Source organism: Pinus tabuliformis, chromosome 4_1 (genome assembly GCF_031772625.1).
Source record: "Pinus tabuliformis cultivar Carrire ecotype Pingquan chromosome 4_1, CPIR1, whole genome shotgun sequence".
NCBI classification, from domain to species: domain Eukaryota; kingdom Viridiplantae; phylum Streptophyta; class Pinopsida; order Pinales; family Pinaceae; genus Pinus; species Pinus tabuliformis.
Window position 1 is genome coordinate 944,510,689 of NC_142303.1, and position 15,417 is coordinate 944,526,105.

Below are 15,417 nucleotides of genomic sequence, written 5' to 3' on the forward strand. Positions count from 1 at the left end.
AGACCATCTTGCTTGGGGCAATTAGAACTGTATATCCAGAAGTTTTAAACTTGATGGGTGCATGAGACATATCAAAGTTGAGTTACAATGATGTGTGTGAACTTTGCAAAAGATATTCGAGAGGAAATTCCAAGGTGGGAGGAGGACCAAGAGACATTCCTTCTAAACTTGTTAAACTGGTTGTATGAACTGGATTGACCAGGTCTGAAATGAGTAACTTATTTGACAATCTTAAAAATGATATTCTTAGTACTTTATCTTCACGTTTAGATGTTTTGGAAACTAAGAGTAACAAGAAAAGCACGAGGCACTGGAGAAAGCCATGGCAGTATTCTGCCCCAAATGTAGGAAGAAACATGCGCTGCGAGAATGCCTTGTTGATAGCATTAAAATCTGTCAACTTTGCGAAGTTGAGCATTCCACTGATCAATGTCCATCCTTACCTCAACTCAAAGCAGCATACATGGCAGATCAAGGAGCTGTCAATGCACTTTATGTGATGAACCCTCAAAGACCTTGGCAACCACATCCTCCAGGTATGTCACAATCCAATTTTCAATTTCCTTATGCTCAAAATTAGACGTGGAATATTCCAATGCCTTGGCAGACTTGGCCCCCTCAACAACCACCTCAACAGCCTTGGCAAGGAAATTTTTCTTACCCTGTAACAAAAAATTTCCTAAACCAAAACTTTTATTCACAGCCCACACATCAACAAGTTGTACAACCACAAAAACCACTCCAATTACTTGCCCAGCAAACCAACCTCGCCCTACACAAATTCCTGCCCAGCCAGTGTCTAACCCCAACAATAAAACCGTCCGATCCACTCACAACATCGGACTGGTCAATTATCCGATCTTCCATACCTATTGTATTACATCCTAGCCGCTACAAGAAGTTTTTGTTCCTGTTCTACAGGGATTTCCTGCGTCTCTGCAAGAAATGTCTGTTCCTGTGTTACAGGAGAAACTTGTACAGTTACAGGAACTACCTGCGCAGCTGCAGGAAATTAATCTCAGGTCAGGAAGAATGGTGAATCAACCTAACATAATTGAGGAAATTGTAGGGGAAGATACCCTAGATACACCAAAAGAGGAAACTACACCTAAACCAATCCAACTAAAAGAACCCTCCTCATCTCATATAGTCCAACCCCCTTTTCTAGAAAGGCTGGAAACAAAAATTAAAATAAAACAACCAGAATTTGATCTGGCAGCTGAATTAAGAAATGTATGCATTAAAATTCCACTGCTTCAAGAAATCAAAGACATCCCAATTTATGCCAAAATAGTAAGGGAGTTATGCACCAAGAAACCAGGAAGACCCAGAAAAGGACCTTCAACTATTCAAGTGGGAGGAAAATTGTCAAGCTTAATGTCTACCGGATTTTCTACAAAAAAGTATGCAGATCCAGGAATCCCTGTAGTGACCACCTTTATTAATGACTATCCTATCAAAAACAGTTTAATTGATTTAGGTGCAGCCATCAACATTATAACCATGGAGACCTTGTCCGATATAGGATCCTTTGATTTACTACCTACCCCTACCATGTTAGAATTAGCAGATAGGTCTAAGGTAAAACCAGAGGGTGTCTTAGAAGACATTGTCATTTCCTTGGATTCCTGGGAATATCCTGCAGATTTTTACGTTCTTCAACCAAAAACCAACTTGGGAGGGCATCCATTGATTTTGGGGAGGCCTTGGTTAGCCACGGCCAATGCCTACATAGGGTGTAGGTCTGGAAACATGACTATCACCCATGGGGCCGAGACAAAACATATTAACTTATATCCCCCTGCAAAACCTCTCTTGAAAATAGAAAATACACAATGGGTTGAAGAGGAAGGACATGATTCGAAAGGCACTTTACCAGTTTTAACAATAGCCCAAGCTATGAGCCTCAAATAAAATTCAAAAGAAAATTTGGTAAATTGTTATATCTCTAATCCTGATTTCTTGCAGCAGTTAGATAGTTAGCCTAATCATAGTTTAGATGTCATTAATGATCTGCAGATTTTTTATGAACATAGTTCAGTTTTAGAATTACATTTAGCCCTCTTATTTGCTTCCTGCATATTCAATGACTGAATGGGGGAGTAAGGTGGTAGAAATTTTTCATGCAAAATTCCTGAACAGGAAAAACAGCTAATTCAGACATTAAGAAATTTTGCAGACACATTTCCATGGGAATACACTGATATGAGAGGCATTCACCCTAATACATGCATTCATCACATTTACATAGAAGAAAATGCTAGGCCAGTAAGACAACCACAAAGAAGAATGAACCCCACATTAAGAGAAATTGTAAAAGAAGAATTGCAGAAATTGTTGAATGTAGGGTTTATCTATCCTATTTCTGATAGTTAGTGGGTGTCCCCACTAGTTATCATCCCTAAGAAGAATGGAAAATGGCGAGTGTGCATAGATTATAGGGAACTAAACAAAGCTACATTAAAAGACCATTTCCCTTTACCTTTTATAGACCAAGTACTGGACACTTTAGCAGGGAAAAAGTATTTTTCCTTCCTGGATGGGTTCAACGGGTATAATCAGATTAGGATAGCTCCAGAAGACCAAGAGAAGACTACATTCACATGTCCCTAGGGTACCTATGCATATAAAGTTTTACCATTTGGTCTATGTAACACACCAGCCACATTTCAGAGGGCTGTCCTTGGTATTTTTTCTGATCTTTTGCATGATTGCATAGAAGTGTATATGGACGATTTTATAGTTATGGGTGATACATTTGAAGAAGCTTTACAAAATCTTGAGAAAGTTTTGCAGAGATGTAAAAAGACTAACCTCTCATTGAGCAATGAGAAATGCTTTATGATTATGACTGAAGGTATTTTTTTAGGCCATCATGTTTCTGCTGCAGGAATCAAGGTTGATCTAGCAAAAATAGAGGTTATTGTGAAACTACCCCCACCAACCAATCAAAAAGGGGTCCACAGTTTTCTTGGGCATGCAGGCTACTACAGAAGGTTTGTTGAAAATTTTACAAAAGTAGCCTCTCCATTATTTAAATTGCTAACAAAAGAATCTGAATTTCATTGGAATGATGAGTGTCAAGTCGCATTCGATAAGCTCAAAGAAAATCTTTCTTCAGCACCTATCTTGAGAGGCCTAGATTAGAAGTTGCCTTTCCACATTTCCACTGAAGCCTCTGATTCGGCCATAGGAGCAGTTTTGGGTCAAAAGGAGGATCCTGTAACCCATGCTATTTATTTTATCAGTAAAAACTTAACTCCTATAGAACTGAATTACACGGTAACTGAGAAAGAATTTCTTGCTGTAGTTTATGCTATTAATAAATTTAGACACTACATCACTGGTTATAAAGTCTTTGTGCATACAGATCATTCTGCCATTCGTTATCTTATGAAAAAACCTGTTACTAATGGCAGGATTACTAGGTGGTTGTTGTTGCTGCAGGAATTTGACATCACGGTCGTGGACAGGCTAGGAAAGGAAAATCAGGTAGCTGATTTCTTGTCTAGGCTCAACCATACAGGTGAGGATGTTCCTGTTGATGATGACTTTCCAGACGAAAATTTGTTTGCCATATCTATTAAAATGCCTTGGTTTGCAGACATGGCTAATTATCTTGCTACAAGAAAGTTTCCTCCCCACTTTTCACCCAATCATAAGAAAAGGATTATTAGGAAAAGTGTTAATTATTCTTGGATTAAGGGAGATCTTTTTGTCACTGGAGCTGATTTGATTATTTGCAGGTGTGTCAGAGAAGATGAGATCTACGACATCTTAAGAGCTTGCCATGACGAACCATGTGGGGGACATTTTGCAGACAAGCGAACAACTTATAAGATCCTTCGCTCAGGTTACTACTGGCCGAACCTCTTCAAAGATGCAAAGGAGTATGTTCGGAAGTGTGATAACTTCCAACGGATAGGGTAGACCATGCAATCAAACGAAATGCCTTTGCAGCCACAAGTCCTTATAGAACCATTTGAGAGGTGGGCTCTTGATTTTGTAGGCCCCATAAATCCCCCATCCAAAGGTAAGAAGTACATTTTGGTTTGCACTGATTATGTGACAAAGTGGGTGGAGGAAAAAGCGCTGCCTAGAGAAATAGAGAAATCAGTAACAAAATTCCTTTTTTTTTATATTTTTGTTAGATTTGGGTTACCGCAGGAAATAGTTGTTGATGAAGGTGCCCAGTTTGTGTCCAAACTGATGCAGGAAATTGTACAAAAGTATCGGATTATTCACCGGAAGTCCACTACTTACCATCCATAGGCCAATCGCCAGGTGGAATCAACCAACAAGGTGCAGGAGACAATCCTTACTAAAACAGTTTAGCTACACAAGAAGGATTGGTATGATAGACTTCTTGAAGCCTTGTGGGCTTATCGGGTTACATGGAAAGGAACTATTGGTTTTTCTCTTTATGAACTGGTGTATAGGAAACAGGTTCTGCTGCCCATCGAATTTCATATTAAAAATTTCAGAATGGCATCAGAATCAGGGATGAATCTTGACGAAGCACAACAACAGAGAATCTTGCAGCTCAATGAACTAGATGAAATCAGGCAGGATGCTTTCCAGCAGACAGATATGATCCAGTAACAAAGAGCTAAATGGCACAACAGGTACATTAAAAAGAAGCAGTTCAAAGAAGGTGACTGGGCATTGTTGTATGATTCTGTTGAGGGCCCCGAGGTCGGGTCAACAACAAGGGGGATACCCACCCGGTCCGGAACCTGGTTGGTGGCTCCTTGCCCGTTTGGAGTAGCGGGTCCGACTGGGGATAATGGGACCAGTTTCCCAATGTGATGGGTGTGTGTGTGTGCATAGAGTCTGATGGTATTAATCTAAGGAAGGGGGGGAAGGATTCTTCTAATCTAGTCTTAATTCTAACTGCTAAATTAACTCTATGCTAATGTAATCTAATGAAGAAAAATACATCTAATCTAGGCTAACCCGGGGTGTTTTTCTTTTGTTATGCGATCTAGAAAGATTTCTAACAGCAGCCGGTAATAAAGATCATTCAACTGATATCAGAATATAAATCAATAAAGATAAACCATTCTGCATAAGAAGTTAGGCAGAGTAGTTGTGAACAGCATATCGCATAATCAGTTTTCTATATGTTAAACATAAATAAATGACCCCACCGTACAGAAGTGCCAAATGGTAATACAGACATTCATGCAATAACATACAAAGAACTCAGCCACATATCACTTTAGGAATACTAGCAGAATCTAGCCAAGAGATAAAAGTACCATTTATGACTAAGTTCACTAATAAACTTCAAGTAACAATGATTTATTTCTACTTGTTCTAACATCTGCTAAGAGTACAGAAGTGCAACATCAGTAACAGATATTAAAATGCAAACATAAATAAATCTCAATCCATCCATTCATCAAAAACCTCCTCTGAGGGTGCAGAAGTGCATGTTCTGAGGATAAGTTTTTTGACAGATTTCCGGACCCTTCTCCAAAAACCATGAGATGGGTTAAATACTACTAACTAATCAATATTAATTACATGAAATTAGGGAATCGGCCTCAAATGACCGCTATTTTACTAAAAGCAACTTTATTTCTAAACTTAAAATCTAATTTCTGACCGTTTCTGTATATTCTCTTTAGTGCTGTCAACAGTGTAATGCTTTCCTGGGAAGAGTCGGCTAGCCGCCTTCTTGTTTCGCTCGGGAGATAAAAGTGGAAATAGCAGGAGCTGGCACTTCCTTCCGGCAGACCAGAAGATATTTTCGAAAACCTTTCTCTAGCTGGGTGTATTTGCCGCGTGTATACTTAGCGTGTCCCAGTTTCTTCTCGAACTGATTTTGCTGTTGCCGTTTTCGGTTTCTGGTCGTGCGAATGACTGAGTGGGTTAAGAGTCGTGCTGCATGGGCAACTCCCTGTGTCGAGAATTTGTTCCGTTCTTTGTTCCAGGTTTCCCTGAAGCGTCCTCCTTCTCATGCGCTTCTTTCTCTGCTTCACTAAGTCTTAGCTTCAGGATCTTTTCTGAATATGCTGCTTTTGTGTGCCTTTGACTCTGAGTCCCGGATAGTCTAATTTCATCAGTGCCGGTTGGCTGATAGCCTGGAATCCGCGGTTCTGCTGCATGTGGCATGCACTTTGCGAAAGCATTCTCTCTTTGCTGATTGGCGCTTTCCTCTTTCCTTCAGATGTTTCCTGCATATAAACTTATATCAGTTGCATGTCTTGTAGTCTACGCAAAGGAGAAGTGAAATGAAAAGACTTGACGTGAAAGCATTAATCTCTAATGAATACATAATTCTGACATCCATCATCACTTGACTCTTCGATAAATGTAACGCAATCATTCCTAGATACTTAAGCATGCGGTCATTAAATTCTTTCAAGGCGCGCGCTTAATGCATGGGTCTATCGTGTGGTAAGTCTTTTCAGATCGCAGGTCGCAGATCGCAGATTGCTGCCATCGCAGATCGCAAATCGCAAATCGTAAATATCGCAAGTTCTCGTTTAATGGTTACGTCGTATAACGTAATGCTTGCGATTTGCGATATCGCAAATCGGCGATCGCATTGCTCGAAGGTTTTTCTTTTAAGGGGCGCGTGTGAGGTATGCGATGCGATGAACTTCGCATCGCAATTTCGCAGTATTTGTTTTTTGCGCTCGAGTTATGCTTCGGCCTTTCTTTGCGATGCGATTTGAGCCTTAGGGAGAGAAATACAAAAACTTTAGAAAAAGTATTTTTTTGAGATTTTCGTTCAGGGTCCCCTCTTCGCTTGACGTTATTGCTAATGTCAAGTGAAAAAAAGGGGGGTTGTTGGTGACCACAACAATGGCGATTCACTGTGAAGAACCAGTTATCTCTGCTTGTTCTATTGCATTTTCACTTCCAAAACAGAAAAGTTTTCTTATGCCTAAATTTTGTTATGGACAGATAGAGTATTACCTTTTATCCTGTCAATAATGCTTCGTCACAACTTCTTATTTGATTCTGATTGTTTGTTTCCCCTGGGTTATTTTTTGTATTCATACCTAGTCATTACTCAGTCTCCTCAAAGACAAAATAAGGTCTTCTCTGCGTACTGGCTTTGTAAAGTATGCTCATTTGTCGCAGGTAGAGCCTCTACTGCCCGCAGGCGTCCATAGCCTCGACAGGGTTACCATGTTATCCAGCAATGATCCTTTTTCCTGCTTGAGGTCATTTACAACATTCCAGAGAAAAATCCTTTTGACACTTTTTCTTTCTTTTTTGATTTTTTATTCTCTAAAGAACAATGTCTTGGTTTGGTGGCCAAATTATGACACAGTCATTCACTTGATTTATACCTTTTGCTGAACAAGCTGGCTCGTGATGAGACCCCTTGTCTTTCGATTGCACAATCTTGAGTTGTTGCCCTGTTTTGGTAGACAGTAGTGGCAAAGTCAGCAAGTTATAATATCTGTGATCATGATAAGCCGGCTCGTGATGAGACCTCTTACTCTTTGAGATATAGTGTTTTCTTGGATTGTCTCTCTGGATGCTGCGATTTTCCTTAGCAGGGAGGAAGTCATTGTTTTTCCTTAAGAAAGCTCTGGACGACAATAATAGAGTTTTAAGAACAACAGTTTTGCAGAGAATACCTATTTTGCTATCGATGATACCTTTCATAGCATTGGCATAAAACAATTTTTTGCCAAAAGTTACTCTCATCCCAGGTTTCTTTGTGAAGTTTGAAACTAACATCATATTCAGGTTAAAGCTAACTCTATTTGTCAATAATAAAAGTCAGATTTTTCGAAAAGTTTTGCTATTTATACAAGTGAAATCAAAATCTGATACAGAAATGGTATGTTTCTTCATGAATACTATTTATGATCATTTACAACCAGCCCTATCTATGAAAAATGAAAACTAACATGAAAATTTAAAACTATCCTACAAAAACAGAAGGATGACCTTCTATGGGAAATACATTTTGAGGATTTGTCCGTTTACAGGCAGAGAATCTCTTCTGCCTGTCAAGTCCTGCAACACAAAAGTCGACGGGCCTATGACTTCTACGATTTGAAAAGGACCAAGCCATAGCTTCTGGAATTTCGTATGTTTGCCCTTTTCTTCGTGAGCCTTATCCCACTTCAAAACTAGATCACCCATCTGGAAGTTTTTTCTGGTCTTTATGTTCGAGTCAAAAGAGGATTTTATCAATGCTTGGTGGTGAGCATGGGTTTTCTTGGCCTGTTCTCGTCGTTCTTCTAACTTGATTATCTCCATTTGCCTTAGTTGTAAGGGAGAAGTAGGTACTTCATCAATGTGTTGTACTAAGGACAAAGAGGGAATGAGTAAGTGAGTAGGAAGAACTGCTTCTCTCCCGTAAACCAAATTAAAGGGAGAAGTCCCGATAGAGGCTTTCTTGGTAATTCTGTCTGCCCATAAGGCGTTTACCAGCGCTTTGTGCCAATTCTTTTGGTTTTGGTCAACTGTCTTTTTGATAATCCTGATTAGGTTCTTGTTTGTTGATTCAGCCAACCCATTACCTTGCGGATAGTAGTTGGCAGAATACTTCAGTTTGAACCCTCTTTTGAGCGCGAACTCAGTCATGGTATTTCAAGAAAAATATGAAGCATTATCAAATATTAAGGCTGTTGGCAATCCAAACCTAGTAATGATAAACTGATCTATGAATTCAACAATGTTTTCAGAATTAGCTGTCTTGAGCGGAACTGCCTCTACCCATTTAGTAAAATAGTCGGTTGCAGTGAGGATATACCTATGCTGTTTAGAGGAGTGAGGAACAATCTCACCTATTATGTCTAGGCCCCATTGGCTGAATGGTTGTTCGATGTTAACCGGCTGCAGTGGCATGGATGACTTCTTTTGTTTTCCTGCAGCAGTTTGGCAGACTTGGCATTTTCTCAGGTGATTGTACGAGTCTTTGAACAGCGTGGGCCAGTAGTATCCTGCACGTAAGATCTTGTGTGCGGTGGCTTCTCCAGCATAGTGTCCACCTGCTGGTCCATCGTGGAGTTCCTGCAAAACCTTTTCGGCTTCAGTTTTCTCAAGACATCTAAGAAGCACAGAATCATAGTTACTTTTAAATAAGACATCATTTACGAGCTGGTATTGTTTAGCTTTTAACCTCAGGGCTCTCTTTTTTATGTGATCCAGGTGAAATGGAGCATATCCATTCTTTAGGAAATAAATGATGTCAGCATAAAATGATTCTGCGTCGTTTAGGCTTACCTCATACGCGTGTACCTCTTGAGGTGACTCTTCGGGGATTTGCAATGCTCCAGCTAACATCTTGCAGAAGCCTTGGCCTCTTACAATGTGTGCCGGCTTGATTTCCAGGTCGTATTCTTGCAAGGCGGTGATCCAATTCGCTCTCTTTTCGCCCACGTCTTTCTGAATCAGGAGGTTTCTTACCGCCGGGAATGGTACTATGACCTTGGTATGGGCCTTTAGCAAGAAGGGTCTGAAATATTTGACTGCTTTAAAGACGGCATATGCCTGTTTTTCTACGTCCGAATATTTCAGCTCATCACCTTGTAAGTTTGAGCTAAAGAATGCGATTGGGGCTTCTGCCTTTTCTTTGTTTGCCTGGGTCAAGATCGCAGCATAAGAATGCTCTGAGGCAAACGTGTATAAGACAAATGGTTCTGAAAAATTTGGGGTTGCTAGGGATGGAGCGTCGATGATGGCTTGTTTGATTAAGTTAAACGCTTCGTGCTCGTCTAGACCCCATTTAAAGTTTGAATTCTTTTTTATCATTTTTTGTAAAGGAGAAATAATACGTGAAAAATCTGGGACAAATCTTTTCACAAAATTGATCTGTCCTAGGAAAGATTGCATGGTAATTTTGTTATGGGGCATGGATATCTCGGAAAATTCTTTGATTCTGGTAGAATCGATGTGAATGCCCGATTTGGACACTATGAATCCTAGCAATTTTCCTTCACTCAACGCGAAAAAAGACTTCTTCGGGTTAAGCGAGATTCCATACCTTAAACATCTTTGAAAGATTTGCTTCAAATCTCTGAGATGGTCGCTTCGTTTTTTGGAGTACACAGTTATATCATCCAGGTAAATCACTACTGATTTATTGATTAACCCTTTGAACGCAATATCCATAGCTCTTTGAAAATTAGCGCCGGCGTTGATCAGACCGAACGACATCTTTCGATACGCGTAGGTACCCCATTTAGTTCGGAAGGTGGTTTTTAGCTGATCGTCTGGGTGTACCAGCACTTGATTATATCCTGAAAATCCATCCAGGAAAGACATCAATTATGAGCCTGCTACAGCCTGTAATATTTGCTCCATAGGTGGGAGGGGAAAATTGTCCTTCTGACAGGCTTTGTTGAGATTCCGGAAATCGATGCAGATTCTAATATCTCCGTTTTTCTTCCTAACAGGTACCATATTGGATACCCATTTGGAATGTCTGACCGGGAAAATTATTTTGGCTCTCAACAACTTATTCAGCTCAGTTTTTATCTGATTTTCCAGGTTGGGGTGGATTTTTCTGAGCTTTTGTTGGACGGGTTTCTCGTTATCGATCATCAGGATAGTGTGCTGAATGATAGAAGTGTTATAAGTTTTCAGCTCATCGTAGTTCCAGGCAAAGACGTTTTTGTACTGTCGTAGAAGACGGATGTATGCTGATTTTTCTTCAGGAGCTAGGCCTTGGCCTAGATTGACGTTTTGGGGTTTCTCGTTGGTTCCTAAGTTCACTGATTCGTAGTTCAGAGTTGAACTGTAAAGTTTGGCATTAGCTGACCTTTTGAACCGACTTTTTAAGTCATACAAATCTTCTAATTTGACCACTGATTTGGGTATAGCGTTATCAGTGCTACTTTGTTGTATTTGGTGGTCATGACAGTCCTCGTCGATTATCTGGTTGGAGTAGGATCCTTCGGAGGTAAGGAAACTTACGATGTCTGGGTCGTCGTTGAATACTCTCCAGTTGGTGATGTTGTCAGGAATAGACGGTTTAAAAATTAATTCTATCGAAAACCTATCTGGACTAAAGTCTTCGGAGGGAATGAGTCTGGAGGCTACGTTTGCTAGCAGGTCTGCGCTTGCATTGTGAAGTCTTGGGATTGATGAAATATTAAATGCTGTAAAATGCACAGTGAGATCTTGCACTAAAGATTGGTAGTGCTTTAAATGACTAGACAGGCAATGTATGGTGTTACGTACCTGTTTGAAGACGATCTCGGAATCTCCAAAGACTTGAAGATATTTGACGTTGGAGCCGATTGCTTTGTATAGGCCTTGCACCAAGGCTTCGTATTCCGCTGTGTTGTTCGTGCAATCGAACTCCAGTCTGCATGTGAGCATGGTCTTATTTCTGTCTGGGCTAATCAAGACACATCCTGCTCCCGCTCCCTCGTTGGACTTAGAGCCATCAAAATATAAGTTCCAAAATAAAGAAGTATTTACAGGGTTATCTAAGAAACTAACACATTTTGAATCATCAGTCTGGGAAAAGTTTTCTACTTGGGATACGATTGAATTTTCTAAATATGGTGATATGTGAGCATTGAAATTTCCAAGGAAAGAGTCTACCGAATAGTTGCCTATGATGCTGCTGTTGTATGCTATGGCTTCGTTCTCTCCCTCCAGGTCCGTCACTATGTACTTTTGGTGCAGTTCTCGTTCAACCTTTATTTGATTTGGCTTCTCGTTGAAGGGTAACCACATGTGCGACCAGTCAGTCGAAAAATATCCGTGGAGCTTCTCGGACCAATCCCTGCTAAGAATTAGACCATAAAATTCAGGGATGTCAGCAACTAGAATATCGATGACTTGGCACACCTTGGGGTTGGACGATAGTCTTATATTCACTTGATTTAGTTCGCCTATCACTTCGACTTGTGATCGATCAAGTTGAACTATGCATACTGCGGATTTTTGCGGTTGAACATTAAGTTTGGCACATATTGACTTGGGTAGAATATTGGTTGAAGCACCAGAATCAACCAAGCAGTTATGCACGTTTCTGTTAAAGATCTCGTAAGTGAGGAGGAAAGGGGGAGTGTGAGATCTAGACCTCCCTCCAATCAAGGCGATGTCATTTGGATCGATTTTATTGATCGCGTTGATTGGGGGTCATCCTACATTATGAGAAGCTATAGCTGTAGGTAGAGGCGCAGTAGGTACGGCGTGTAACTCTTTCATCATGATCTTCTGTTGGTGTTTCAATTTGCTCAGCTCGTACAGGGTGATATTAGCCCTAGTCTTCTTCATGTCGTCGATGATGTTATACTCCATTTCATCCGACACTATTAGTGTCTTTGATGGAGGCGATTGCTCTGATTGGACTGGGCTAAATGAGGTCGCTTTAGGGGTTGTCTTCTTCGTTGCAACCTTTTCTCTTGCTGGAGGGCTTGCGCCCTTCTGTTTTGGGGTAGTCTGGGGAGGATCAAGTTGATTTCTGCTTCTTGTACTAACCGGAAGTGCTTCTTGATCTTCCTCTTGTGGGAGGATGAAATCCCACATTCCTTGCAGTTCCACCACTTCTTCGTCGTCGGTATGCGTTTCAGCGGTGTTCTCTTCTTCTTCTTCTTCAGATTCCACGTTAGAGATCACGCTAGGTGGCTTCGTCTCCATAGGAGGATTTCTCTTAAAACTCCTAAAAGGCTTTCTTGGGGACGATTCTGCTACTTGTTTCCTGATATCAATCATCTCATTTGACATGGCCTTTAGTACCTTTTGTAATCCTTCCATGTCGAAAGGATCTTTCGTTTGCTTCTTCTTGGTTTCTTCTTTGAAAGAGATTTTCTTAGATTTACGCTCTTCGATTGTAGATCTCTTTTCTAGGGCTACTACGCGTCTTTCGACTGCTAATGCCTCAGCCAAATTTTCGACTAAGGTTGTCTTGCTTGCCCTATCTACGAATATGGCCAAGTTTGAAGGTAAGGCGGTGATGTACCATTCGCATCTTACTTCCTCGCTGGGTTGGGAAGCAGCGGGGATTTTATTGAGGATCTTGTTGAACCGTAAGTTAAAATCTTTGATGGGTTCCCGAGCCTCAGCTTTAAGATTGGACAGATCATTGATCAGTGTCGCTGTCGATCTATCATCGCCGAATTTAGTGAGAAATTGATTTTGAAAAATATCCCAGCTGGTGATAGATCCGGAGGGTAACGAGAAGTACCATGACCCGGCCGTCCCTTGCATCGTATAGGGGAAGAGTCGGACCACGGCGTCTTCGTTGGTAACTCCGTTGAGATTAACAGAAAGCATGAAATTATTGATATGTTCTTCAGCTAGCATTCCAGTTTCTGGATTGAACTTTGGTAACCACTTCTCGGGATGGGCAGGTATTGGACTCAGGGGTGGAGGCATTAGAACCGCCCCAGGGTTGTTCCATGGAGATTGTGCCTTCGCTGAGTTGCTGGTTAGTAAAAGTGTAGAAGATGATATTTGAGGTTGAGAAGATAGAGATGTTATGATCTTTGACGATTGTGGAGGAAGAGTTGCGGAAGATGGATGAGTGATTTGAGGTGGAGATGTGGGTGGTCGACTTCGCGGAGAGGGAGTTGAAATGGATGAGGTGGATGAAAGAGTCTCTCTGTCAGACTCTTGAAATGTTTTCCTTGCTCTTTTCCTAGTGGGGAGAGGGATTTCAGTTGGCTGAATGCCAAACTTTTCACTCTTCAATCGGGTCAGGGGATGAGCAGGGTTGCATTGCGAAGTCAAGCTGCTTTTAGATTTATCAGATTTATGATTAAAAATAGAGAATCCCTGGAGTTTACGGATCAAGGTTTGAACTTCAGGGGGATCGACAATAAGTTGTTCTGATGTATCGGGATGTATAGCAGCGGTGGATGTCCGAGCGACTTCCAGTTCCGAGTTTAGTCGTATTGGGGAAGTCGGGGAAGTTGGTGAGGGTGATTTGCTCTTAGAATGGTATTTGGGTTTTGAATTATGTGCCATTCATAGCTGTGCCCTCCTTCTAGCGCCAGAAATGTTGAGGGCCCCGAGGTCGGGTCAACAACAAGGGGGATACCCACCCGGTCTGGAACCTGGTTGGCGGCTCCTTGCCCGTTTGGAGTAGCGGGTCCGACTGGGGATAATGGGACCAGTTTCCCAATGTGATGGGTGTGTGTGTGTGCGTAGAGTCTGATGGTATTAATCTAAGGAAGGGGGGGAAGGATTCTTCTAATCTAGTCTTAATTCTAACTGCTAAATTAACTCTATGCTAATGTAATCTAATGAAGAAACATACATCTAATCTAGGCTAACCCGGGGTGTTTTTCTTTTGTTATGCGATCTAGAAAGATTTCTAACAGCAGCCGGTAATAAAGATCATTCAACTGATATCAGAATATAAATCAATAAAGATAAACCATTCTGCATAAGAAGTTAGGCAGAGTAGTTGTGAACAGCATATCGCATAATCAGTTTTCTATATGTTAAACATAAATAAATGACCCCACCGTACAGAAGTGCCAAATGGTAATACAGACATTCATGCAATAACATACAAAGAACTCAGCCACATATCACTTTAGGAATACTAGCAGAATCTAGCCAAGAGATAAAAGTACCATTTATGACTAAGTTCACTAATAAACTTCAAGTAACAATGATTTATTTCTACTTGTTCTAACATCTGCTAAGAGTACAGAAGTGCAACATCAGTAACAGATATTAAAATGCAAACATAAATAAATCTCGATCCATCCATTCATCAAAAACCTCCTCTGAGGGTGCAGAAGTGCATGTTCTGAGGATAAGTTTTTTGACAGATTTCCGGACCCTTCTCCAAAAACCATGAGAAGGGTTAAATACTACTAACTAATCAATATTAATTACATGAAATTAGGGAATTGGCCTCAAATGACCGCCCTTTTACTAAAAGCAACTTTATTTCTAAACTTAAAATCTAATTTCTGACCGTTTTTGTATATTCTCTTTAGTGCTGTCAACAGTGTAATGCTTTCCTGGGAAGAGTCGGCTAGCCGCCTTCTTGTTTCGCTCGGGAGATAAAAGTGGAAATAGCAGGAGCTGGCACTTCCTTCCGGCAGACCAGAAGATATTTTCGAAAACCTTTCTCTAGCTGGGTGTATTTGCCGCGTGTATACTTAGCGTGTCCCAGTTTCTTCTCGAACTGATTTTGCTGTTGCCGTTTTCGGTTTCTGGTCGTGCGAATGACTGAGTGGGTTAAGAGTCGTGCTGCATGGGCAACTCCCTGTGTCGAGAATTTCTTCCGTTCTTTGTTCCAGGTTTCCCTGAAGCGTTCTCCTTCTCATGCGCTTCTTTCTCTGCTTCACTAAGTCTTAGCTTCAGGATCTTTTCTGAATATGCTGCTTTTGTGCGCCTTTGACTCTGAGTCCCGGATAGTCTAATTTCATCAGTGCCGGTTGGCTGATAGCCTGGAATCCGCGGTTCTGCTGCATGTGGCATGCACTTTGCGAAAGCATTCTCTCTTTGCTGATTGGCGCT

At 41.0% G+C, this 15,417-nt stretch overlaps 1 protein-coding gene across 1 annotated transcript; it reads left to right on the forward strand.

The window, feature by feature from the left end:
- Window positions 1–945: 945 nt before the first annotated feature.
- LOC149179248 (uncharacterized) lies at window positions 946–1,914 on the forward strand. The gene has a single exon (XM_089422401.1). It carries the CDS (start codon window positions 946–948, stop codon window positions 1,912–1,914), a length of 969 nt encoding a protein of 322 aa, XP_089278527.1.
- The last annotated feature ends 13,503 nt before the right edge of the window (window positions 1,915–15,417 follow it).